The sequence below is a fragment of the Notechis scutatus genome, chromosome 4 (genome assembly GCF_049901735.1).
Source record: "Notechis scutatus isolate UNSWTSFEM ecotype Mainland chromosome 4, rNotScu1.2, whole genome shotgun sequence".
Lineage (NCBI taxonomy): Eukaryota > Metazoa > Chordata > Lepidosauria > Squamata > Elapidae > Notechis > Notechis scutatus.
Window position 1 is genome coordinate 79,193,345 of NC_142012.1, and position 27,372 is coordinate 79,220,716.

General features: G+C 40.5%; 1 protein-coding gene across 13 annotated transcripts in view; it reads right to left on the minus strand.

The window, feature by feature from the left end:
* Positions 1-5,406: 5,406 nt before the first annotated feature.
* KCNMA1 (potassium calcium-activated channel subfamily M alpha 1) overlaps positions 5,407-27,372 on the minus strand; it is a 524,126-nt gene continuing 502,160 nt past the window's right edge. For 5 of the 13 annotated variants that reach the window (XM_087963877.1, XM_087963881.1, XM_087963876.1 and 2 more), the window contains 5 exons: positions 24,492-24,686; positions 21,075-21,193; positions 17,935-18,159; positions 13,459-13,487; positions 5,407-5,839 (listed from right to left, as the gene is read on the minus strand). In XM_087963877.1, coding sequence (XP_087820003.1) covers positions 5,685-5,839; positions 13,459-13,487; positions 17,935-18,159; positions 21,075-21,193; positions 24,492-24,686 — 723 coding nt within the window. In that variant the 3' untranslated portion in view covers positions 5,407-5,684. The remainder of the gene's footprint in view (positions 5,840-13,458; positions 13,488-17,934; positions 18,160-21,074; positions 21,194-24,491; positions 24,687-27,372) is intronic. The other 8 variants (XM_087963879.1, XM_026678373.2, XM_087963878.1 and 5 more) reach the window with 4 other exon arrangements.

Consider the following 27,372-nt stretch of genomic DNA (forward strand, 5'->3'; position numbering starts at 1 on the left):
TCTATTTTATCACATTACTAGCTGGATACCCGTGTTTCGCTACGAAACTATGTGGCGGGCTTAGTTTTTGGGGAGGAAAATAAGGGCGGGGAAAATTCTGCCTGTGCCTACAAGTATCCATCGGAATTCATCTGGCTAGCGTCCTGTCAGTGTGTGAGAGAGAGTTGATGGCTGTTTGGAAATGGAAGCAGTATTTGCTGTGTGAGCAAGAAGAAGACAGCAAGGAGCCTGGGCGTGGCTTAGCTCAATTGTTCTGTACTAAAGCTGCTTGGTGCACTAAAACTGAAACTGAATCTCCTCTCCTCTGCTTGTGTTTTGCATTTGGAACAGATTTCTTTTCAGGTGGGGAGGGGGTGTAGAACTCCTTAGCATCAGAGCATGTTAATAATGATATACAAAATACTAATGCTCTGATGGTCATTTTGAAAAATCCTTTCTTAGTGAGCCCCTAGAAGCCAAGAGGAACATATGTGCCAAATTTCAAGTTTGTAGGCTTTACAGTTCTGGAGATTTTGTGATGATACATGAGTGGTATTTTGTAGATAGATAGATAGATAGATAGATAGATAGATAGATAGATAGATAGATAGATAGATAGATAGATAGATAGATAGATAGATAGATAGATAAGGGTTGGTTTTTTTTTTTTTACCATTTTTACTGGACCTATTTCTGACTTAATTAACATTGCCTGGATGAGATGATAGTGAAGACAAATACAGAGATAATGGATTTTGTGTGGAACTGATAGTGGAAAAAGAAAGGAATGTCACGTGCTAGAAAGTAGAATGTTTATAGTTCAGGGTTAAAATGAGGAGTGCTAGGTGCTCTCTGAGCTTGGCTGTTCTCTTGCAGACGTTTTGTTACCCAGCTAGGTAACATCATCAGTGCTAGTCCTGATGGCATGACTTAGTTTGGGTAATGAGATGTTTGCAAGAAAACAACCAAGCTCAGAGAGCACCCAAGGACCCCTTAAACAGGCAAGAATTGAAAATCACTTTGTACAAAACAGAACTATAAGTCAAAGCAAATTTCCCACCCACCTCCAACAAATTTGAAGCATCCATTTCCAATTATGGCTGAAGAGATTCTTATGGAATTGGGTGAGAAATGCTATGGTGATTGTGCAGACTGCAAGTAAATGTAACTTTGACTGGGGTTTGCTCAGTGCCATAAGTCTTACAGTTATATTGCTTAGGTAAACCAACCTTGGCATAAAGCAAAAGCTGAATCCACCCAACATATTTTTATTTTTATGTCTTCTCCGCCCACCAAATCGTCCTTCCTATCCTAACCATATTAAGTCCTTCAGAACTATTGCCAAAGTTTGGAAAGAAATAGTCAAGAAGCTGCTACTATAATTCTAGCCTGCCCTCTTTTTGGACCAGGGTTATTTTAGCTGCATTGATCTAACTGAATCGAAAACTTGGTACATCTGTATTGTTGATTGGCGAGTGTGGCCATTACGACTCAAGTGCCATATTTTAACGTTCATGTTCGAAACGAGAGTGAGCGAAAGAGAGAGGGGCTTGGGTGTCCTCATTGTTTGGATCGTGTTTTGGCTTTTTGCTATTTTGATTGCATGAGTTGCCCAGAGACACACATATGTGAGAAGGGTGGCTGTATAAGTTCAACAAATGATTCAATAATCATATATATATATATATATATATATATATATATATATATATATATATATATATATATATATATATATATATATATATATGGTGTTCGGCTTGTTGGGTATTTTCCCACGTCATTGTAGTTGTTCTTTTAAAGTTGTAGCAACGTTTCAGCAGAATCTCATCTGCCATCATCAGGCTTCTGTAAATGTGTCACTCAGAGTCAGACTTTTACAGTGGTTTCAGATTTGAATTTGGGGCAGTCTATTGCTGTACAGAATGGTTTTTCTTCATCCCGATTGGTTGGGAGTCTTGGTCTGTGTTTATTGGTCTCGGAGTTTGCTGGTTCTGCTTGATTGGTGTCTCTAATATCTTCTGTCTGTTTTTGGCTCTTTTTGTATCTGATTGGCTGGCAGCATTGTGTTGCTTTAATGGAGGCCTTTAGTGCAGCTTGGCTCGGGTAAATGGATCGCTATCACAGTTGGAAGCTGGGTTTCATCTGGGTTTCATCTGGGTTTCATCCAGCTTCCTAACTAATGATAGCCGTCCATTTACCCGGTTGCTAGCTGCACTAAAGGCCTCCATTAAAGCAACACAATGCTGCCAGCCAATCAAGATACAAAAAGAGCCAAAAACAGACAGAAGATATTAGAGACACCAATCAAGCAGAACACAGCAAACTCCGAGACCAATAAACACAGACCAAGACTCCCAACCAATCAGGATGAAGAAAACCATTCTGGCACAGCAATAGGCTGCCCCAAATTCAAATCTGAAACCACTGTAAAAGTCTGACTCACAGACGGACACAATACAGAAGCCTTGATGGCAGATGGATTCTGCTGAAACGTTGCTACAACTTTAAAAGAACAACTACAATGACGGGAAAATACCCAACCAAGCCGAACACCTACATGTAAGACCCGAAAACTTAAGAAAATATATATATATATATATATATATATATATATATATATATATATATATATATATATATATATATATGATATATATTTGTTTTCTGAGGTTTTCGTGGTATTGTAGTGGATCTTGGTTATTCGGTTTTCCTGATAAAATTGGAGTATCTAGGCGATGTTTGATGAGTCTCATTCATCATCTTCAGGCTTGGCTGGCTTGTGCTTTGAGAAGCACAAAGCCGAAGACACGAGCCTGAAGATGATGAATAAGACTTCATCGAAACGTCGCCTAGATATTTCCAATTTTACGCGGAGAAAATCCGAATAACTAAAGATCCATATATATATATATATATATATATATATATATATATATATATATATATATATATATATATATATATATATATATATATATACTGATTTTCTATGCTTTGCTCCCAGAGCCAATATTCTAAACTCCAATACATGATTATATCAAAGCAGGTGATAATGTTACCATCTTTCAGTTCATGAATGAAAAAGGAGTACAGAATGACACCATCCATGGCCTATTCCACAATTGCTCATTCATACATGCATCATGGCTCATGCCCTTTGAAAACATACCTAGTGCAAAAGACTTGTTGCCAGCTGCCCATATATATATTTTTACAGCGGTAAGATTTCTCTGAAGTATAGACCCACCTCCAGGTGGGTCTTATGATATGGCTAAAGAAAACTGTACTTCGTTGCTGATTTTTCAGGGGGGAAAAAAAGAGATGACACCAAGTCCCTTCGATCAATTCTCTATACATTGCATTCACCAGTCTCGTTTGTTGGTACGTTTGAATAAATAATTCTGCAAAAGTTAACAACAGAGTAGTCACTGTGGAAGGAGCCACTCTGGGAATTCAGCCTATTAGGACAAAATAAGAAATATATTTGTCTTGCAACTAGTAGACCAACATTAAAGCTGAAGTAAATTTTAGGTTAAGGTCATACAGTGCTGATTTGATTCACTGATATATTACTCTAATGATAACAATAGCACAGAATGCTTAAATCTCAGGATGTTTACAACTTTGCACAATTACAAAGCTTAACACTAGCTGGTGTAGCTGTGACCTGGTGCCATTTTTGACCTCCACCTGATTGTAGCCATTTTCTTCAAGGACTCCTCTGTCTAGGTGGATCCAGGTCAGTATTACATAATTTAAACTGGAGAGAGAGAGAGAGAGAGTTGCTGAATTATTTACAGCCTCAAATGCTGGAGTTAACTATGTTTTGCAATACAGATATGAGATGCCACAATTTTGTCTAATGGCTAGAGAGGGTCGTCCTCCATTTTGAGGAAGAAAAGCTCTGAGGTGTAATAGCCTTTTCTAAATGCTTTGTGTTTCTGACATTAAGCATAGTCCTTACTCTTTATTGTGATGCTTAGGCTTCATTTGATGTAACTCTAATGGACAGAGTTCCAAACACTTGGAAATTGAATATTTGATTTCTAACTTAAAAAAAAAAATAGTCAGAAATTAGGTAGCTTAGCGTAAGCCATTTCTGGATCATAGTGTGTGCATCACAGTTAGAGCTTGATTAACATCTGCATGTATTATGACTGAGAAGCTGAAATCTGCCATTATCAACACAAGACATCATTGAGATATTGGCATGAATTTTATCATTTTTCAGGGTGCGTAACCAACCTTAGGTTTTTCCCCCCTAGATTAATATAAACCACTCAGTAAAGTCTCATTGTCAAACGATAAGCCTATCTTTTTAAATATGAGATTGGGCTGTGAATGCCTTCTGAAGCGTGTGGAGAAATTTTCAATTGTCATAGTTAACCCCTCTTCATCTTGAGATCTTCTGATGACACTCCCCAGAAAGCTACAGAAAGGAATTTCTACAGGTTTCTGGAGGAAACAGAGACCATTCAAATGTCCATGGAGATTCTCAATCATCCAGGTCATGGCTGTCCCAAAGTGTTTTTCCAAAAGACAGTTGGACTTTCTTAAGTTTTTTTTTTCTTCTTTCCCTTGAAAACATTTTGCTCCTCATCCAAGAAGCTTCTTCAGTTCTGGACTGAACTCAACAGAACTGAAAAAGCTTCCTGGATGAGAAGCGAAATGTTTACAAGGGGGAAAACAAGAAAGTCCAGTTGCCTTTTGGAAAAGCACACTGGGAAGACCATTCAAATGCTGCACTGATATTTCCCCCCCATAAAACTCATTGTCTGAATGTCCCCCGTAAGACACAATTATTTGATTGGAAGATTCCATTATGACCTGTGAGCTCTATAATGATAAGAAAGCCATTCTCAAGATAGTGTCCTCCACTGTATGGGGGAACGTCTGGAAGGCACCAGAATGGGAAGTCTTATCTTTAAAGATTCATAATTCCAGAATAATATTCTTTCTATAAAAATAGGACGTTTCCATTTTTTTTTCCAAAATAAATAAGCTTTAGTTTATTAAGAGCTGGTGTCAATGCTAAACAAAATACATGTCTTCCAGAAAAGAAACATTCTAGTAAACGCTTCTCTGTTTTTCTTCTTCTTTGATTTACTAAAATACAAGTGGACTTGTTTAAAATACATTATTTCTCTCTCTCTCTTAATTACATTTTTTGCTTTGAATTGTGACCATCATTCTCCTGAAAGGGACAGAAAGGAGTAGGAATATGAATATGAATATCTATATATATATATATATATATATATATTCCTACTCTTTTCTGTCCTTGTGTCTATATATAATGTTTTGGGAGTCCAGCCACAATCTGCAGCTATTCTTGTTTTGAGGGAAAATACTTGACAGTGAATAAAGAAATATATTCATCATATATCTTCTTTCTAATAAATAAAAATAATTTAAAATGCTAGAGACTATACATGACTGTTTTTATTATGTTCATATATAAATGAAATAGTTTCCAAAATACATGGAAGCAAATATTAAAGGCAGACAAACAAAAAAAATCTGTCTACTGTACTTTCCGGCAAACCCTTGCTTTTGATTCACTTTCCCCACCAAAGGTTCAGCATTAAAGAGGAATAAATGTTATATCACCATTCATGAAGTCCGTCAGGTCCTCTCTCTTGCTATTTTTTTAATTATTTTTTTTATTAAAAAGAAAGAAACGCATTGTCCCATCCTAGGAGTCAACATTCATCTTCGACTTCTCTGATTGGTGGAATCAAGCTGCTTGTAGACTTATATTGGTTGATGTGATTGGCCACGTGAGTGGTCATGGGCTTGATTTGAATGTTTCTGGGATAGGCATTATCCGATTCATCTGTAAACCATTTCTTTTCTGCTAAAGAGTGGAAATACGGGAAGGAAGGAAGGAAGGAAGGAAGGAAGGAAGGGGAGAGGGAGAGAGGAAGGGAGGGAGAGAAAGAGAGAGACAGAAAGAGAGAGAAAGAGAGAAAGAGAAGCGTCATTTGTGCCATGCCAAAAGCAGTTGAGAAAAAATGCATTTTAGGCTCTGTTGCAAGGTGGTTCAAAGCAATCAAATAGGAAGCGACTTTGAATAATGACTAGCGGCGAAGAGCAGTAGGTTTCATAATAAACCTGAGAACATTGGTTAGGTGAAAGGATGAAAGGCTGGCTTGAAGGCAAAGAGTTGAAAAGAATGGGGAGGTGGCTGACTTATTTATGGAAGGTGACCAACTTCTGGAAATGTGAGCATTAGTGATGTGCCACTATGAGGAAAGGGCTACACGGTTGAGATTAGAAAAAGGAATGCGCTGGCTGCGATAAAATTTCCCTGTAAAGAAATGAGCTCTTTGGGGAATTTTCAACATTGCTGAATATTGTAATCTTTTATTTCACTCACTGCTGAGGATTCAGTTATTTGATATCCTTGAATGGCTGAAGTAGAGTTGTTGATACTGGCAACATCTGAAAATGACTGTTTGATGAGCCTGGTTGTGCTCTCATCAGAAAAACAACATGCATGGGGTTTGTGGGAAATGGCCATGGAAAGCTATTCTTCATCACAATTGAGCAGTAATTTAATTGCACTTCTTAGCATATAGTGGACTATATATATTTATTTGTATCCTGCCTTTATTATTTTTACAGATAATTCAAGGCAGTGAACATATCCTACCCTACCCTACCCTACCTTATCATACCCTATTCCATTCTTATTCCATATTCTCTTCTGTTCTGTTATCTTTTTATTCCATATTCTGTTCTGTTCTGTTCTATTCTCTTCTATTTCCATCTTCTCTTCTCTTCTCTTCTCTTCTCTTCTCTTCTATTCCATATTCTGTTCTGTTCTGTTCCATATTCTGTTCTATTCCATATTCTGTTCTGTTCTATTCTAATTCTATTCTATTCTATTTTATTGTCTACTATTCTATTCTATTTCTATTCTAATCCCATATATTCCATTCCATTCCATTCCACTCCATTCCTTGTTCTATTCTATTCATTCCATATTCTATTCTATTCTATTCTATTCTATTCTATTCTATTCTATTCTGTTCTATTCTATTCTATTCTATTCTATTCTATTCTATTCTATTCTATTCTGTTCATTCCATTGCATATTCTATTCTATTCCTGTTCTATTATACATATACATATGTGTGTGTGTGCGTGTCTGTCTGTCTATCTATTTGTCTGTCTGTCTTGCTCTCTCTTTCCCTCCCTCTCTGTGTGTGTGTGTGTGTGTGTGTGTGTGTAGGAAATGTCTATCTACATGCATTTTGATGAGAATTTACACCACCCCCACCCCAAACCCCCTTCCCAAACATTAATTCTAACACACAGATTGGAACAGATTTTTCTGATTAGCACATGGACAAGTGATAAAGAATCAGAAATTGGCTGGTTTCCCCATGCCTGGAAACAAACAACAAAATGACGACAACAATCAGTGAAAAGAGATAGAATGAGTAGGGGAAAACACCAAGCCAAGTTTCATTGACTTAGATCAGGGGTCTTCAAACTTGATAGCTTTAAGACTTGTGGACTTCAACTCCCAGAATTTTTCCTCTAGTCATGTTAGCTCAGGAATTCTGGGAGTTGAAGTCAACAAGTCTTAAACTTGCCAAGTTTGAAGATCCTTAACTTAGATCAATGAAAAAGATACCCTTTGGATGAGAAGAGAAAGTTTGAGTTGGGCCATTTGCTTTGGCTTTCAATATGTTGCCAGCATCAACAGAATGGCCTCGGTGACGAACCAGGTTCTCCAACCTAGTTGCCCATAAAAGGCCATTTTTTCAGCCCCAGCCATTATCTAATCCAGGGGTGTCAAACTCGCGGTGTCACATGGTCGTCACGTGACGTATTATGACTTTTCCCCCCTTTGCTAAACCGGGGGTGGGCATGGCCAACACGTGATGCATCCAGGCCGTGGGCCACAAGTTTGACACCCCTGGTTTAATCAACTGCTTAGAAAGAAGCACCTTTGCAGCTTTTACACAAGACATTCCTGTGGAAGAAGCAGCCAGGGTAGCAGCCAATCCAGTGATTTAATCTGCCTGACATTCAACGAAATCCTTCCTGATGTGGTGACACATTGACTGACTTTGTAGTCGGAACTGGCTGTTAACTTCTGCAAGGTTTTCATCAAGCTACATAAGTGAGAAATTTAGATGACACTTTCTCCCCTCTGCATTTTGTTACCACTCATTTTATTTTGCTTGTGGACGTCCTTTTTTTCTCTGTGTTCCTTTCCATCGCAAAGGCAGGTGCTCCTAAATTCCTGGGTCTTTAATTAAGTTTGCTCTGATTTGAACAGATCAGCCAATAGGAATTCATCATGTGAAAATCCTGCACTGCAAAACTGACTAAGCGCCCTAAATTACTCTTCCAGACAAAATGACAAAGTTACAATCTGTTCTAAGATGATCTACAGCTTGGCAGATTCCGACGGTGTCTTTCTATATTCATTTAACTCTTTTCTTTTCATTATTATTATTATTATTATTTGGCCAAGCAAGGGTGGCTGTTGTTGTATTTTTACACATATACAGGCATCTATCTTTTAAAGTCCTCAGAACATTTGAACAGTTAATGAGGCTTGGGAAGGAAGCAAAGGAGCTTTCAGATGGAGTGGGTTTCTAGAAGGTTGCAGTGGGGAAACCGTACACTTCAGAAATAATTTCAGCTCCATTTAAAAAAGCATTTAGTTCAAGTATGACGCACCAACCATTATGCATTTGTGGAAACCAATTTTGCATGAGCTACACATCTTTTCGAGATGTGCTTAAAACGTGATAGTTCGTCTGTTTTACAAGCCTTGTGTGTTCACACAAACACTTTTGAACGGCTTTGTATTTAAAATGAAAGAAAGAAACTGAAACGAGCGTATGCTGAATCTCTTGTTTCTTCTATCAGGCTGGTGTTTTGCTAGAACTGTTGTCTTAAAATGCTTCGCTTTTTACATAAAGGAGACCTTGGATTAGATATCTGGGAATCTGGGAAGTGATGAAAGTTTTAGACTGATAGGAGGACACCCCAAATTACATTCATTCCTAATCCTGGAAACTCAAACTACCTTTCAGCCCAACCAACCCAACTGGAAAAATAGGAGAACACACCACATGGAGCTCCTGAATGAAAGATCAAATATAAATCAAATAACTAGGATTAAGCCTGAAGAAGGAAAGTTACTTATCCTGATCATGCACACAACCTATTTCATATAGGTGTTCCCATCTTAAAAATGTCTGAAGTGGAAGTAGGTAGAATCTAGTTCTTCCTTTCATAAAGACACCTTCATGTTCTGGATTAAGGTTTTAAAATGAAGGCAAAGCACAGAGATATTCGTTGTTGTTTTTTTGCTGCTACGCCAGCCTGTTTCACTGGTATCAATCTTGAGCAAAGAGGCAGGTGGTCATAATTTTCAGCAAAAAAAACACATGTTTTTCCTGATCTTGTCAATCCTGTTCCAACATCCTTTGGAAGAGGTCTTTCCCTGAGAGTGACTTGAGTTTTGCTTGAAGCAAAAAACCTAAATATCTAATTTTGTAATTCAACAGGTTAGGTTTTGTTTCATCCCCAGTATTTTGGTATTTTTATGAATATTGTATTAGGTTAACTGTAATTATAATTTGGTTACTATTGCTGCTGCTATTAGTACCCCTACTCATTTCTTTCTCTCCTTGTTTCATTTAACTTTTATTCTCAAACCTTAGGTAATTCTGCCTAGCAAGCTGAATGAATTGTTGATTAACTGGACTCACATATCCATCAGGCAAAACTACAGGTTGTCCTCAACATATGACCACAATGGAGCCCAGCGTTTCTGCTGTTAAGTGAGGCATTTATTAATTGGGTTTTGCCCTATTTTACATCTTTTCTTGCCGCAGTTGCTAAGTGAGTCACTGCAGCTGATAAGCTACTAATGGGGTTATTAAGTGAATGTGGCTCCCCCATTCACTTGTCTGAAGGTTACATAAGGGGACCCCAGGACCCCGGGACACTAAAACCGTCATAAATATGAACCAGTTTCTAAATGTCTGAATTTTGATCACATGACCATGGGCAAATAGCAATAGCAATAGCACTTAGACGTGCTTTACAGCCCCCTCTAAGCGGTTTACAGAGTCAGCCTCTTGCCCCCAACAATCTGGGTCCTCATTTTATTCACCTTGGAAGGACAGAAGGCTGAGTCAACCTTGAGCCTGGTGAGATTCGAACTGCCAAATTGCAGGCAGCCGTCAGTCAGCAGAAGTGGCCTGCAGTACTGCACTCTAACCACTGCGCCACAGAGGCTCCTTCATGCTACAAAGGTAACTAGGTAACTATGAAAAACCACCATAGGTCATATTTTTCAGTGCCGTTCTAATTTTGAACCATCACTAAATGAACTGTTGTTAAGTCAAGGACTACCTGCACTTCAGCTGAGCTAAAAAAAACACAGCACAGCTCACTGGGGAAGGGTCGATTTTGAGCCCTGTGCATGCGCGATTTGTGTGTTTGGTGCGTGCACGCAATAGCCATGCTTGCACAGCTTACCAGCCTTGATTAAGACGGCGGAGTTTGAGCACTGCACCTGCATGTGTGAAGCAAGCTCCAAACCAATAGGAACATTTTTTGAAACACACCACTGATTCCCATCCTGGGCTTGACACCACATAGATTGTCTTTCATTACAGCCTTGTTTTGTTTTTTTATCTGGACCTGAGTAGGCAAAGATAAAATCTCAGGAGGTGTGTTTTCCTTCCCATTCTTGGATCTGATATTCTGCCTACTCTTTCTGTTTCCTTGCTCCCGTGGAGGTCACCAAGATTCATAGGACTTGTCTAGATACCATCTTAATTACATTTTAAAGACCCCACCAGCCATGGCTTGGGTTCTTCTCCTTTCCAAGCAAGTAGATGCCTACTTGAAAGTCAAGACAGAGGAATTCATTAACAGTAACCTATTCTCTCATAGTCTCAAGGAGAATCTTTTGGAATTCCTGGAGAATCAGGTTGCCCAAACTTTCATTTGTGAAATGTTTAGGTCCTCCAGGAATCCTTTCACTAAGCGGTTGTATACCTTAAGTAGTCTGTGCTTAGTAAGTTTCTCAGAAGATGGGTGCGATTCCAAATCTATTTCTTCGGAATTGCATTCTTGAAATTATTTATCATCTTTGAAGAACGTTGTCTAGTTAGTGACCATTTTGGAATTTCATTTGCCTGCTGGGAGGATTAATCAGCATATCACCCAAAGTGTGAAGAAACTTCATTCTCCAGGTATCCCTTTGTTAATCCCTAGTTCTCAACTTTTGTTCTCACATGGCTTAGGAGGACAAGCCATTGGAGTCATTTGCAATTAGTGGCTTGCTTACGCGAACATCAAAAATTAGATTGCCCTCTGCAGTAACGTGAAGACCAGCTGGTCCGCACACATGCATGTGACAGAACCTAGAAGAGAACAGCTGGCCGGTGCGCATGCATGCCAGACCAGTTGGACGCCACAAGCATGAAGGAACCCGGAAGTGCCATTGGCTGCCGCACACTGGCCAGTTTTTCTCTTCTGGGTTCTGGCGCTCCGGTACTCATGTTCCAGTTTCGGCACTTGCCGAAAAGGTTAACCATCACTGGTATAGGGGATCATACGTTAATTAACCCACGTCTCCAACAACCTTACCGATTCATGAAACCAAGTTGTAAATGTTGCCTGGAAAAGCCGTCAAATGCTAATAACAAAATCCTTTAAAGTTTAAACCAAAGGTGTGAAACTCAATTTCATTGAGGGCTGCATCAGGGTTGTGTTTGACCTTAGGGGGCCAGGGTGGGTGTGACCAGGGTGGGCATGGCCAGATCAATGTCACTTGTGCTGGGGGCACCTGTGGTGCCCCAAGCACTCTGCCAGCGAAAACAGGCTCCCAAGGTCCATTTTTGACTGCAATGGCCTCCTGCAACCCTCTGCCAGCAAAAGTGGAGCTTGGGAGGGCCACATTTTCACTGGCAGAGTGCTGGCACAGGCTGGTCCTTCACTGTTTCCAGGGCAGGCCTGTAGGCCAGATCTAAGCATCCTGTGGGCTGGATCCACCCCCCCCCAGGCCTTGAGCTTGACACCTCTGCTTTAAACTCACAGCAAACCTAAGAATGAATTAAACACAGATTTCAAACTGTAAACACGTACACATAGCCACACCCTTCATGAGTCACACACTAGAACCAGCACGAATTCACACTCAAGCCCCTCAAGCCCACACCAAGAACCAGACCTCCTATAAAACAACTTCTCTGTACCACATTTTCTCTGATCGCAGTAGCCCTTAGATTTATATACCGCTTCACAGTGCTTTTACAGCCCTCTCTAAGAGCTTTACAGAGTAGCCTCTTTTCCCTAACAATCTGGGTCCTCATTTTACCCATCTCGGAAGGAGGGAAGGCTGAGTCAATCTTGAGCATGGTGAGATTCGAACTGCCAAACTGCAGTCAACCGGCAGCCAGCAGAAGTAGCCTGTAGTATATTGCACTCTCACCACAGTGCCACCATGGGCAAAGTTCTGTTTTGGGGAATTAAAAAAACCTCCATTCCTCACAGCTGTCTGGATTTCATGTTTGCTCTTACGCAACCCCTGCTTGAGACTGTAGGTCTCTGCATCCAGGCCAGTAGATCCGAAGGTGGCATTAAAGATGGCTTAGGGGACCAATCAGCATCCACCACTGGGATTCATTTGGCCTTCTAAACTAGAATTGTGTTTGCTGGTTTGAGACTTGAGGGCCTCCGTTTGGACTTCTTTCTCATTGAGAATTTGGCTTCACAGAAGGTTAATTTCTGGTCCATTGGCCTTCCCAAACCAACAGATTAGCTGTGATCCTCTCTGTTTTGAGCACATTGTGGAACTTTTCCCCCTGGTGCATTTTTGGTTTCTAAAAATGCAAATGGAAAGTGCTTTCATACGAACACTCACTTCCTTAGTTGGCCGAAACCGGATAAAGCATTCACAGAAGAAGAAAATAGGTCAAAGGGCCAAACCAGAAAAATACCAGCACAATTTCACATCAATTTCACCATTTGGAAAGGAAAGATGGCTGGCAGTGGACATATATAGAGATAGAAGAGGGGAAACAGACAGGAGGAGATGGAATCATGGGGACACACATTTTTCCATCATCTAAGTTGCTAAGTACAAAGACACGTGCAGCAGCTGGAAATGCAAGCGGATGAAAACGTTTAGAAACAAAAGGAATAGGAATATATATATAAATTTATATATACGGCAACAGGTAAGCTAGTTTACTCTATGTTTAGAAGTAAGGCAGAAAGAATAAAAGCAGCAACAAACCCAAAACGAAGAGGGAAACCAAAAGAGAAGCAAACAAAAACAAATACAAATCAAAACTGGATTGAGGTTGGTAAGGTAGTCTTTAATGTGTCACAAGTTTTCACAAGGACAAAGTTGGAGAAGGGAAGAAAAAAAATAAAACCCCATAGCGGTTGTCTAGCTCATGCAAGAACCAGCGGTGGTCATACCTTGGTCCATCCTATTCATCCTTGTGGCACTTTAGGAAGAGAAGTATATAAGCTATATAAATTTTCAAAAAGGCGTTTAAACGGTCACATGTCCCACTGAGCACTTTAACTGGCACATCCTTGGCAGTCTCTGAGAAAATGCCCAATGGCAAAGTCAGTGTGGTGGGTAGGAGGGGCGGTTATTTTCCAAAAAAATATATATATACATAGCACATAGAATCATAGAGTTGGAAGGGACCCTGGAGATCTTCTAATCCAACCCCTTGCCCAAGGCAGGGGTTCTTATACCATCCTGGACTAAATGGTATACACGAGCGCATGAATTTAACTTATGTGATCGAGGATTGGTAGAAGAGGACTAATATTGCTTTCCAGTTGGGACTGGAATATGGATGTTTATGAGGAGAAGAAGATTAGGAACCTGACATGATTCCCAGCAATCGTATCTCCCAAATAATAAAAAAAAAAAAGAGAGAGAGGAAGTCTTTGTGCATCACTCTCATTGTGGTTAAACCAGAGTTTGTCAGTAAAAGTGCTTGGCTTCATTGTCAATTCACACAGCAAGCTTGAATAATCAACATGCTTTTGGGAGAAGTGGAGGGGAAGGGCATGCCTACAGTAGCTAGCAAATCTTCCTAGCCCCAATATATGCAACTTTCTAAAACACAGAACACATGCGAGGCAAACAACTGGCTCTCTCTACAAAAAAAAAAAAAAGAAGAAGAGGGGAGGGAAGGAATTGTACAATTGCAAGGGAGTCACTTTCTGCAGCGAAGTGGGGAAAAAAATGTGGGGCAGAATTTCAAAGTGCAGCATGGATGGCTTAGAAACATAACTTCTGCATGTTCAATTTGGAGTCCATTCCTTCCAGTCGCCAATAAATGGACTGCAGTGGCAGGTAGCTTGGCCAGGGTCTTTCAAACAACGTGATGAAGCTGCAACAAATAAAATAAGAGCAGCGAGGGAATATGTTTGGGATTTTGGTAATGTCCATGCCGAGGACTGTGAAATATCAGAGTTTGTCTTGCCTAGGTTTTGAGAACAGGGTTTTCTCAAATTGTTTTGTTGAAAATATCAGCATATTGCAAAAAAAGACTAAGAAGAATAAGATGGCCTCAAAAAAAAAAAAAAAAAAAGGAACATGCCCCATAGGCTGTATTTATGCGGCCTGTAAATATGCTTGTTGCAACACGCAACAGGGAAGAATTAAGCAGCAGTGTTGTTTGCACATATACACACCACCAATAATGCAGCTGGATTAACGGGCAAATAAGGAGCAATCTACAAAGCATCACCAACCTCCAGAAGTGTGAGATCAGTTGAGTGGCAAGTGGGCTGGGTAAATGAATGCTAGGGGGCCTATTAAGAAAAATATGCTATGATTCCGACAGAAGAGAAGCTCAGAGCTGACCTGTGGGGCTCTTGGTTGTCTCTGAACTTGGTGGTTTTCTTGCAGAAGTTTTATTATTCAACTAGGTAATATCAGTGATAGAAGGGAATGAGGTTTGTGGATCAGAGAAAGGAGCGGGAGGTGGAAGGAGGAGAAGGACTGTGGGATCCTTAGTGTTCTCTGAACTTGGTGGTTTTCTTGCAGGGAATGGGTTTGTGGACCAGGTGAAGGGATAGGAGGAGGAGGAGGAGGAGGAGGAGGAGGAGGAGGAGGAGGAGGAGGAGGAGGAGGAGGAGGACTGTGGGATCCTTAGTGTTCTCTGAACTTGGAGATTTTCTTGCAGATGTTTCATTACCCAACTAGGTAACATCAGTGATAGAATGGAACGGGTTTTGTGAAGCAGAGAAAGGAGAAGAGGAGGAGGAGGAGGAGGAGGAGGAGGAGAAGTTCTGTGGTGTGCTGGGGTGCTCTCCAAACTTTCTTGCACATGTTTCATTACCCACCTAGGTAACACCATCACGTCTGCAAGACAACAACGGCACTATGTCTACATATGGACACCTATTGTTCTGGAAGTAAAATATTTTTGAGTGATGAGAGGGGTGTGGATCCAAAAATAAAAAGTGCTCCTGTGTTTGGAAACACTCCTAAGGTGTGTTGAATTCAACCCTTAGTTGAAACACTGAATAAGGAAGTGAGATTTGGCAAATCTATTAGAGTGGTTACCAAAGGGCAGAGAAGGCAACCTGTTTGGTGGGTTCTTTTTAATCTTTTAAAATCGGCTGGTACAGGTAGTCCTTGACTTACGACCACAATTGAGCCCACAATTTCTGTTGCTGAGTGGGTTTGTCAAGAGGGTTTTGCCCCATTTTACGACCTTTCTTGCCACAGTTTTATAAGTGAATCACTGCAATTAAACAGTTAGTAGCACAACTGTTGAGTGAATCTGGTTTCCCTCTTGATTTTGCTTGTTAGAAGGTCGCGCAAAAGGGGATCCCATGACCTCTGAATGCTGATCACGTGATTGTGGGGATGCTACAAAGGTTGTAAGTGTGAAAAACGGCCATAAGTCACTTTTTTTCAGTGCCGTGGTAATTTTGAATGGTCGCTAAGTGAACTGTTGTATGTTGAGGACTTCCCTATATTTTTCACTGTCAAACAGTCTCGCCAAGTCTATTAGCTAAGACCTGATCCCACCCTTTCTTCAAGGTGTGTGTCTTTCTTGAGGTGTTCACTAAATTAAAAATCTCCCAAGCAGGGAGGGGGAAAAAATCCCTCACTTAGACTTATATACTGCTTTATAGTGCTTTACTTATATACTGCTTTATAGTGCTTTACTTATATACTGCGTTATAGTGCTTTATAGTGTTTTACAGAGTCAGCCTTTTGCCCCCAACAATCTGGGTCCTCATTTTACTGACCTCAGAAGGATGGAAGGCTGAGTAAACCTTGAGCCAATCAGTCAGGATCGAACTGCTGACAGGGGGCAGAGTTAGCCTGTAATACCGTATTCTAACCACTGGGAGGGAGGGAGGGAGGAAGATAACAATAGCACTTAGACTTATATACCACTTTATAGTGCTTTACAGCCCTCTCTAAGTGGTTTTACAGAGTCAGCCTCTTGCCCCCAACAATCTGGGTCCTCCTTTTACCCACCTTGGAAGGACGGAAGGCTGAGTCAACCTTGAACCTGGTGAGATTCAAACTGCCAAATTGCAGGCAGCTGGCAATAAGAAGAAGTAGCCTGCAGTACTTCACTCTAACCACTGCACCACAATGGCTCATGTGCTTAAAGAAGGAAAACTTTCTGCTCTGGTTTGAATATTCTACATATGCTCCTTGGCTATATGAATAAGCTTTTTACCTCATTTATTTTGTACACCAGGTGACAAATTCACCTTTTATTAGAAGTCAAAGTCTCCGGAAGGAATATCCTAATGAGTTGCATTCAATATTTATGAATTATGTGTAGCACTTCATCCCGGATGTCAAAAAGGGAGAGGAAAATATAGTTATTCGTGTGATGGGCTAGATGGGACTTTTAATATGCAAGCGGATATTTTTTTAAAAAATCTAAAAGAAAAAAAGGTTAAATCACTACAACGGGGAAAATGACATCCCTGACCATATTTTGATAGATTGGTATTAAAGGGAAGAAGGCACTGTGATAAGGCTAACGTTGCTTTAGTGTAACAGCATGTGTGTAAGATTGTGGGGAAAAGCAACAACAATGGTGGGCAAGACACATACTATCCAGGGGTAGGATTCAACCAGTGTAACAACCGGTTTGGTGAGTGCGCACTTCATGCACACTTTGTGTGCACACATACAGCATTTGAAAACCACTCATTTTCAGCTCTAATACTTATCTTCTACCGTGAGTAAAAACAGCTGAGGCGCGGCAATCCATTGTGCCGCACGAATCAGCTGAATTGCAAAACACAGAAATAAAGCACAGGAAAGAGTAGGGGTGGGTGGGTGTGACCAAATGACCACCGGAACAATCGGTTCACGTGAACCAGGCTCAACCGGTAGAATCCCACCCCTGATTCTATCTGCAGTCCAAGGGACTGAATTTTTCACATCTCCCTGGTAAGTTTCTTGCAAAATTATTCCGTTGGGAGAATCCCGACTTCAGGTGTTTGACTGTGAAATCTCTCTCTCTCCCCTCCCCCCACTCCAACTCGTACCTTAAGTAAACTTATCTCTGAAGTTGACTTCTTTCCAAAAACAAAAACAAAAACCACACCCAAAATTATCTCACCAGAGAGGCAAAATTGTTCTGCTTTTTAGCAGTTCGCTCCTTATCAATCTGCTCTGCATTGTACATGAGGTTTGGTCTGTCTGCCTGGTTGCTGTTGTGCTTAAAAGGGTTTCATGGTATCAAAATAAAAAATGACAGCCCCATGCATGCTGTCATACGTATGCCAAGTATGTGTATAAAATGGGGGATCCATGGGGAAAGCCGAGGACAACAGGGGAAGCTGATTATTGGACACACCAATTAGGAAAGGATGAGTGGTGGATACAGCTTCACACACAGGGAGAGGAGAGACATGAGTCAAAGTCTATCTTCTTGCACGTACTTCTGCTTTTCCCGGGATTCTCTGGACTTTGGGCGGTTCTGTCGATTCGCCGTAGCTGGCAGAGAATGGACTGAAGAGCTTTTCTTGCTAGATGCGTACGAAGAGTGGGAAGAGTGAGAGAGACTCGCCCGAGACTGGCCGGCGTTGTGGTCGTACTGCATCAAGCAGAAGATCCAGTCAGTCGGAACCAGTTCGAATTCATAAGGTGGGTTGGCTATAACAAAACTGGAAAAGAAAAGGGAAAAAAAAACACAAGAAGAAATGGATGGAAACCTATCCAGGAGAGACGCAACCTGGAATTAAGGAGAAACTTCCTAACAGTGAGAACAATTAACCAGTGGAATGGTTTGCCTCCAGAAGTTGTGAAAGCTCCAACATGGGAGGCTTTCAAGAAGAGACTGGACAACCATTTGTCTGAAATCATATTGGGTTTCCTGCTTGAGCAGGGGGCTGGACTAGAAGACCTCCAAGGTCCCTTCCAGTTTTGTTATTCTGTAATTCTGATACTTTATTATTCTGTTTGTTATTCTGTTATTTATTTCCCTTTCATTATCTTTCTAGGTTCTGAGCTGTACATGAGTTCTTTCTTTCTTTCTTTCTTTCTCCCTCCTTCCTTCTCCCTCTCTCTTTTCTTTCTTCCTTCCTTTTCTTCTTTCCTTCTGACTCTCTTTCCTCCCTCTCTCTCTTTCTTTCTTTCATTTCTTCCTTTTCTTCCTTCCTTCTGTCTCTTTCTTTCCCTCATTCTTTCCCTCTTTCTTTCCCTCTTTCCTTCCTTCCTTCCTTCCTTCCTTCCTTCCTTCCTTCCTTCCTTCCTTCCTTCCTTCTTTCTTTCTTTCTTTCTTTCTTTCTTTCTTTCTTTCTTTCTTTCTTTCTTTCTTTCTTTCTTTCTTTCTTTCTTTCTTTCTTTCTTTCTTTCTTTCTCTGCCCATCTCACTGTTCCAGCAACTCTGTGCAGCTCCTAGAATAATAATAACAAAAAGTAATAAAAAGGATAATACAAAACATTTAAAATTAGGAAAAGTTTAAAAAAAAACACCAAGAGGAGAGGCCACATGGTGGCAGGGATCTTCTACTGTGTCAGCCACCACCAGCCTATTGGGGCCCAGGTCAACCAGCAGAGGCAAGTTTTAGGCTCTCCCAGAAGGCCAAGATTGTCGAAGCGGCCCTCACCTCCAGCAGGAGACACTTCCAGGGGGTTGGGGCTCTTCCCCTGGACCCCACCAGTCAAAGTTCTTTGACAGACAGGATCTGGAGTAGGCCTTTCCTGCTGGAGCAAGTGGGATAGACCAATCCTATTTAGGAGACATGGCTGTATCCCGGCCATAAAGAGCTTTATAGGTGATAAACAAAACCCTGAGTTGGATCTGGAAGCGGCAACCAGTACAGCTAGTGTAGCCTCAGTGTGATATGGGCCAACTGAGGGGTTCTCCAGAACCTTCTACGCCGCGGCATTCTGCACCCATTGCAGCTTCCTGGGCTGCAAAAGTCACCCCAAAAAGACAGCAGGTTGCAAGCTTGCTTCTTTGAATGCCTGTTAGGCCTTAGATTAAAGAAACGAGAAACAGATGCAACTCTTAATCTTAATTTTGTTGCTTGCGTATTGCCTCTGGGTTACAGAAGGCAGGTTGTAAATCCATCAGGAGAGCCCTCCCCTTAAAGACCAGAAAGAGAAGTACAGTATGAAATCTTTCCAGAACAAATAAATTTGTTAACCAAAGCTGCTTTCCAAAAGTTGCTGAATTTTCAGTTGGAAGCACCCCCAGGTTTGAGGTTTAGTTGGGGGTGTATACTACTAGACAGGCAGTCCTAGAGTTGCAACCACAACTGACTCTCAAATTCATGTGAAACATTTGTTGAGCGAGTTTGCCCCATTTCGCCACTTTTCTTGCCACCGTTGTTAAGTGAATCCCTGCAGTTGTTAAGTTGGTCACCCCGTTGTTGAGTGAACTTTGCTTGTCAGATGGTCGCAAAAGAGGATTGCTTGACCCCCCCCAGGACACTGCAACCGTCATAAGTATGAGACAGTTGCCAAGCATCTTGAATTTTGATCGTGTGACCGTGGGAAGGCGGCATGTGAAAAATGGTCACTTTTTTCCCTGCCGTTTTAACTTTGAACTTCTGTACATTGCTTTTATGCACAGTACAATGTGCCCAGTGGTGGGATTCAATTTTTTTTACTACTGGTTCTGTGGGCATGGCTTGGTGGGCGTGACAGGAGAAGGATTCTGTAAAATCTCCAGTCAGAGGTGGGATTTGCCGGTTCTCTGAACCAAGGGTGGGATTCAACCATTGTTATTACCAGTTCCGGTGACCACGTTTTGCTGCGCGTGCGTATAAAACAACCTTAGGCTGTGCTGCCCAGACAGCTGACAAATGCTGCGCGTGGGTGCGCAGCGTTTGAAAAGCCTACTTTTCCCTGCTTTTTCAAGCTTAGCTGTGCCGCGCAAAGCAGCTGAGGTTGAAAAAGCAGGAAATAAAGGACAGGTAAGAGCCCGGGTGGGCAGGTGGGCCAAATAGCAGCAAACACAGAACCGGTTTGGTGTTTGCTGCTCTTCAGAGCTACTGGCTCTATAGAATCGGGCAAAACTGGTAGCATCCCACCCCTGCTCTGAACTACTCAAAATTTCCACTACTGGTTCTCCAAAACTAGCCAGAACCTGTTGAATACCACCTCTGAATGTGCCAGATTTCCTCAAATTCAACAACTGTCCTCAACGACAAGTTATATGACAGATATATAATAAACACAATGGATTGGGCTGTGTGGATTACCATTCATTCCACCACTTCGATCTAAAGGGACAGCACAACAAAATCCAGGACTAAGGTTAAATTACAATTCATGTTCATCCCCCAGGCCCTCAAAAACTCTTCTTCCTTTCCTTTCAACATCTCACTCAAGAGAGAATTGTGGGAAATTTAAACGTTCTGGTTGGCAGGTCCTATCAAACACAGAGTGTTTTTAACGCAGAAGTCTATTTCTATTTATTTCTGTCCAGAAGCAAAGAGGTATCTGTTGCTATCAGGGGTAAAGGTATTGAACAACTATTTTCTGCATTAAAAAACAAACAAAACAAAACACAATGAATGGTTGGAAACATTTAAAATAATAAGGATCAGGTTCCAAAGTTTACACATACCGTTTCGTGCATTGGCTAGGCGTGCTTGAGTTGAAATCTCTTAATCGGTATATTCCAAAGCAGAGCATATTGTAAGTTTTCAAAGCTTTACAAAATAGATCTCCATAACAACCACCATCCTGGGAAACAATAAGTAAACAAACAAATGCATAAAAGAAATGTCATTCCCCCCCTCCAATGCCTCAGTTATCACTATGACACAGAACATGAGATAAATAATTTACAGTAAATTGGTAGTTCCTTGCCAAAGAAAGAAAAAACGTGTAAGGGAATCTGTTGCGAGTAAGAGACAATTCCTCGATGAACTGTCTCATTTAAATGTTTAATCTCGGAGCAGCTAATAAATATGTGCACAACCACCCTAACCACAATCAAAGAATGGGAAATGGGGATACCAATTGAACTTTATTTGAAATGAATTCCGGGGACTTCCGGTTTGTCGGCCGCGGCGGCAGGATTTGCGGCTGCGCGATCCCTGCCGCGCTAGCCGTTTTGGGGCTCCGACCCAGCCGGTGCGGAGCTAGGCTGCCCTGCAGGGGCAGCTGAAGGTAGGGAGATCCGGAGAAGGGTTTGGGGTGCTGCAGACCCCCTCCCTGGCCGGCAGAACCCCCTTTTCCCAGGACGGTGCAGCGGCGGTCCGTAATGGCCGCCACAAAGAAGCTGGCAGCCGGGTAAGAATGCGCAGGAGGAAGTGGAGAAAGTGATTGAGAGGAGAAAGTTTTTCTTGGCTCCTAGGACTCTAAGACATATTTAATAAAATTCCTGAAAAGTATGACTTTCTGAATAATACCTGCCAGAAGAGGAAAAAGCGGCTGCTTGAAGGTGCTGAAAGGATAGCTTTCCCTCTTTTCCTACGGAATAAATAACTGGATATTAAGAAACCTATTTTTAGGTGGAAATTGGTTTTAAGCGATGAGTGGGAAGAGAGAGGATTAAAAGAAAATATTTGTATGCTAAGATTTGTTGGAGCAGATGCCTTAAGGATTTGAAGACTAGAATATATTGTAACAAGACTTTAAACAGATTTGGACTTTCTTTCTCTTTGATTGATATCACCCCAGAAGGAGAAAGTGAGAACTCTGCCTTGGTTTGGACTGATTGATAACTTTGGGACTGTTTTATCTTTTTATTTTCTTTTGAATATTCTGGTTGTTGTAAGAAGAAAGAAGGAGAAAAGAAAAGAAAAGATTTATAATGGCTCTTTCTGTTGAGGAACTAAGAAATGGTGTGGAAGAAGCTTTCCTTTTCTTAGAAATGGCGCTTACTAATTATCAACAAAAATTACAACAGATGAAGACAGCAGAGGAACAAGAAAGAAAGGAAGGAGCCATCTTTAATGAATCTCAGAATTTGATCCAGAAAAAGGAAGAGAGAAAGAAAAGAAAAGAAGAGAAAAGAAGAAAACTAAAGGATTTAAGGACTTAAGATCTAAAACAACATTTAAGAAAGGGAAAAATAAAGTGCAAAACCAATATGATGATTGTAAACAAAGGGGAAAAGAAATACGACAGAGAAGGGAAGCCGGTAAGGCAGAGGCTAGAAGAAGGGGGGTAGAAAGGTTTGTTGGGAAAAGAAAGAAAGGGAAAAGGTGGAGAAAAGCTACAACGTTTTGAAATTAAATGGAAAAAAGGAATTTTTATGGATAATGGATAAAGTATAATTTAAAAAAAAAAAAAGATTTTGCAAGGTACATAAGATGAGATGGTAGTATTGCAATGGTTTAAGAGTTGATAAGAGATTAAAATGTTAAAATGTTTAAAAATGATTGGTTTTAAAACTTAATAATAGGAGAGGTTTAGAATATTGTTTTAATTAAAGAGTTTAATAAAATTATGGTATTGATGTTATTATAAAACTTTTATTATAGTATTTCTTTTTAATATTTGGATTTATTCTCTAATTATGCACTTAATTGTGTTGGATGTATTAGTTAGATAGAATGTACCAAGCAAAATCTGATTGGGTATTAGATATTATTTTAAAGATTAATTTGATTAACTTAGGGGAGATAGAAAGGCATCATACTCTGATTAATGATTTCAGGAGAAACTGATTTTCTTTTTTTCATAAGGGATGAGACAAAGGGATGATAAAAAATGGACAAAAGATACAAATATAATGATTTAAACTAAGATGATTAATTAAGGTAGAATTAAGAAGTGTGAAATATGTGGAGAAGTTAATATAGAAGGCTTAGAATGGTAAATAAAATAAGTAATGATATGTAAGATGAGCATGAATATAATTGAAGTCCATGAAGAGAGAGACACCTGGGTCCAAGTTACTTTCCAAAAGATATTTTTTTATGTTTTGTGTGTTGTGTGTATATGTTTTTTTGGGGGCGAATTGGTAAAAACTTGTAGAAATATAGAATGAGAATAATGGTAACTAAGTCAGAAAGAAACAGATGAAATAATAATAATGATATTGAATAAGAGTAAAGAGAAGTAAAGAGAAATTGAATAAGAGGTTTTGGTATATTATATGGAAATGGTTTAAAACAGAATCATAATTTATCTGACTTGTTAAATTTACAAGGAAAAAGGTTTAAACATGTAATGAATAATGATAATTTGTGTGTTTTAAAAATTAATAAAACTTGTTTTAAAAAATAAAAAATAAAAAATGAAATGAATTCCCAAGCATGGGGTACACAGATCAGCTGTTCCACAAATTAAGAGCAATGCAATCTGGGATGATTATGAACATGCCACATTAGCTTTCTTGCTCTAAACTTGGAAACAGCTTCATTTGTTCATGTTGTTAATTGTCATGAAGCTAATTTGGATTTTGGCAAGGAGAAAGTGATGTCATAGGAAAGGACTGTCTCACCTTGGTCTAGGAAAAGCGAGGAGGAGGGGGAAAAAAGCAAAGAGGAGGAGGAAGAGGAGGAGGAAGATGGAGAAGAAGAGAAGGAAAAGGAGAAAGAGGAGGGAAAGTGGATAAGAGGAAGAGAAGAAGAGGAGAGAAGGTGGAGAATAGAAAGCGAAGAGGAGGAGGGAAGATGGAGAAGAAGAAGAGAAGGACAAGGAGGAGGAGAAGGAGGGAAGTTGGAGATGAAGAGGAAGAGGAGGAGAGAAAGAGAAGGAGGAGGTGGGAAGGTGGAGAAGAGAAGGAGAAGGGAGGGAGAAGGAAAAGAAGGAGAAGGGAAGGTTGAGAAGAGGAAGAGAAGGAGAAGAAGGTGTGGAGGAGGGGAGTGGAAGGAGGAAGAGGAGGAAACATTTTACATATCAAACTTTCCAACTTCCCTAAGCCATCAATTTATTTTGATTACAGGAATCAAACAACTGTTTAGTATGTCAGATTCACCTACATATCATTGAACGAAATGTGTTCGTTGCTCTGGCCTAACCCATCTCATGGATAGCCTCCACCCAAACTTCTACAGCTTCTTTCACCTACTTGTGAGGGCCTTACCCCAAGATCTGCAAAGGGTCCATCCAGCAAGGCCAGCTGAGCCACCCGGCACCTGTCCCTATTGGTCAGCGTCTGGGGGGTGCTGTAGCCACCCCGGAGCGTATTCTCTTCGGCGATCAGGGACTCCAGTTCTGGTGTGGCCCCTCCCGTCACCAAAGTCCGTATCAGGGTGAGAATATTGTCATTGAAGTACGTCTGCAAAGAGAAGAAGATGTCTCCTTAAGCAAACACCATTAAAGGCCCTTTTCTGCACCAAAGTTCTTGGCTGTCTCTTCGAATAATTTCCCTCTGAAAATGCACAGACAGGAGACCCCAATTACTCTATTTTTTTCTACCCTATTAAACTTCCACTGGATTTGTCCCTGTGTGTGTGTGTGTGTGTGTGTGTGTGTGTGTGTGTGTGTGTGTATGAGTTGGTATGTGTTGGTGTGTGTACTTATCTAACTCAGGATATAGTACAGAAATGTAAAACATGTGCGTTCCTTATAATTGGGCTCCTGGAGAAGGAGCATCCGCCTTCCTTCTCATGGCCTTCATGTCTAATACCCTGTTTTCCCAAAAATATGACCTACCCTGAAAGGAATTCCTAGCTTGATCGTTACACATGCACCCAATATAAACCCTACCCCAAAATAAGCCCTAATTAAGACCCCACCCACTCCAGAGTGCATTAAGCTAGGATAGGGATGTGTGTCTGTGGAGCTGCCCTACTACTTACCTTTGGATAGTTGTAGCCAGGCCTCGCGCACCCTGACACCTGCCTTGCCAGCCCGCAAGCCTGGCAAGGCTTTCATGAAGGCCTCTAAGGCTGAGAACAAAGCTCTGGATCGATTAGGAACTCTGTTATCGGCTGCAGAGGCCTTCAGGATATATATTTGTGAAATATAGAACACAATACAGAAACCTGATGATGGCAGATGAGATTCTGCCGAAACATCGCTACAACTTTAAAAGCACAACGATAATGACGTGGGAAAATACCTGAACAAAGCTGAATACCATACATACGTCCATACATACATACATACATACATACATTCTGCTGGCCCTTTAAAAAATAAAAATGAAAAGCAAAAACACTTCTCAGGTGTAAAAAAAAAGTGATTTATGAGGTAAGATTTATTCCACTGTGATGTTCTGCCAGCACTGGAAGCTAGCTAACCTGGTCTTGTAGGCAAACTGTACATATTTAAATATTAATTGCAGGCCGACATTTATTTATAGGTTCAGTGTTCTGGGACTCCAGATTTATGTTTGATCAAATAGAATATTTTTTTTAGGAAAAGATACCATTATTGTTCATCAGAATGCTCAACCTGGACACACACATGCACACTCTCAACTCACAGGGACAATTGCTCACTATCTTGAACTGCCTCCAGAATAAGTTATAATTTTTCCAAAGCTTCTGTAATCTCAGCCCATCCACTTAATCTGCTGACTTCACTTTCTGCTTGTCTCTCACCCTTGCCAAGTTGTTTTCTTCTAGTCTCATATCACAAACACAAAACAGGTAGGTGTGGACAGTACCCTCAAGTAAACAATGGTCTTCATTTAGTCCAGGTACAGCTGAATAGTTGCTCCTAGCCACAGAGGATAGTACTAATGCAGTGACTTCAACAGGTCTATTATCTGTGGTGCCTCATTTTCTCTTGGCAAAATTTCCATCACTCTACAATCCCATCAAAGGAGGATTTCAGGACAATGTTTCCATCTTCTTTCAGCTTTACTCCCCTCTTTTAGAGCACATCCATGATTACTTGACAAGCCCACTTGTTAAGCGTAGATTTCCTTATGATTTCTCTGATCTTCCTTAAACAAAACCCTGCATTTTTCTCCTTATCTTTTTATTCGTTGACATTCTTGATGATGGGGGGCCTTTCTTTGTGATTTGCAGGTTGCACTTGAAGTGTGAATTCATTCCTTGCATTTCTCCTTTGTGTTAGATTTCAACCTTTTGTCTGTCCCTGGGCATCACAACAGCTGAAAGACACTTCTTTTTTCTCTCTGAAATTCAAGGAAGGTTGTATTTTCTAAAAAAAAAAAAACTCTTTTGGTTTCCTGATGTTCACCTTATCCCATGACTTCTGGGCTTCTCCTTTATATATGTTAAATGTACTGTATCTGTTCCTTACCTTGATCTGAAATTCTGACTGTTAGATCCTTGAGGTCACATCTTGTTGGCACAGGTGACTCTGTTTACAGGTTTCTAAGGTTAACCTTCATATTTCAGCACCAATAATTCACACTCCATTCCATTCCATCTGTAAGTATCCAGGCCGACACCGCTCGATCTTCTGTTTCCTATTACGTAGTCAATTTGATTCCAATGTTGCATGCCTGGTGATATCATGTGTAGAATCTCTGTTTATGCAGCTTGAAGCAGGTGTTAGCAATAAACAAGAAATTCTCTTTACAAAACTCTCTGGACCTTTGCCCAATTCAAACCTTTGGGTTCTTGGTTTCTCTAACATTTACACTGCAACCATCCATTCGTTGTACTACATCCTTTTTTTATCTGTTTCGCTTAGCGTCTTTTGCAATTCAAAGTGGCATTTCTCAATGCTCTCTTCCCTGTACCTGTAGCCAGTCAATGATATAGTCATTAATTTTAATAAGTAGGATCCTATCATTTAATCAGATTATTACCCAAGCATTTATTTAGAGTTGTTCCTTCTGAGGTTATTGCCGCATCATTCTTTTATATAATCTCCTGCCCTGAATATACTATGTATGGCCATTCAGAGTCACTGGGTTGAGTTGGGCAGCCATAGAAATTGAATAAACAAACAGACAGGTGAGTTATGGTTCTCCATTCCAGCTCAACCACATTCACTTATTCCCAAATCACTCATTCCAGATGTTAATGATTCATGCTTTT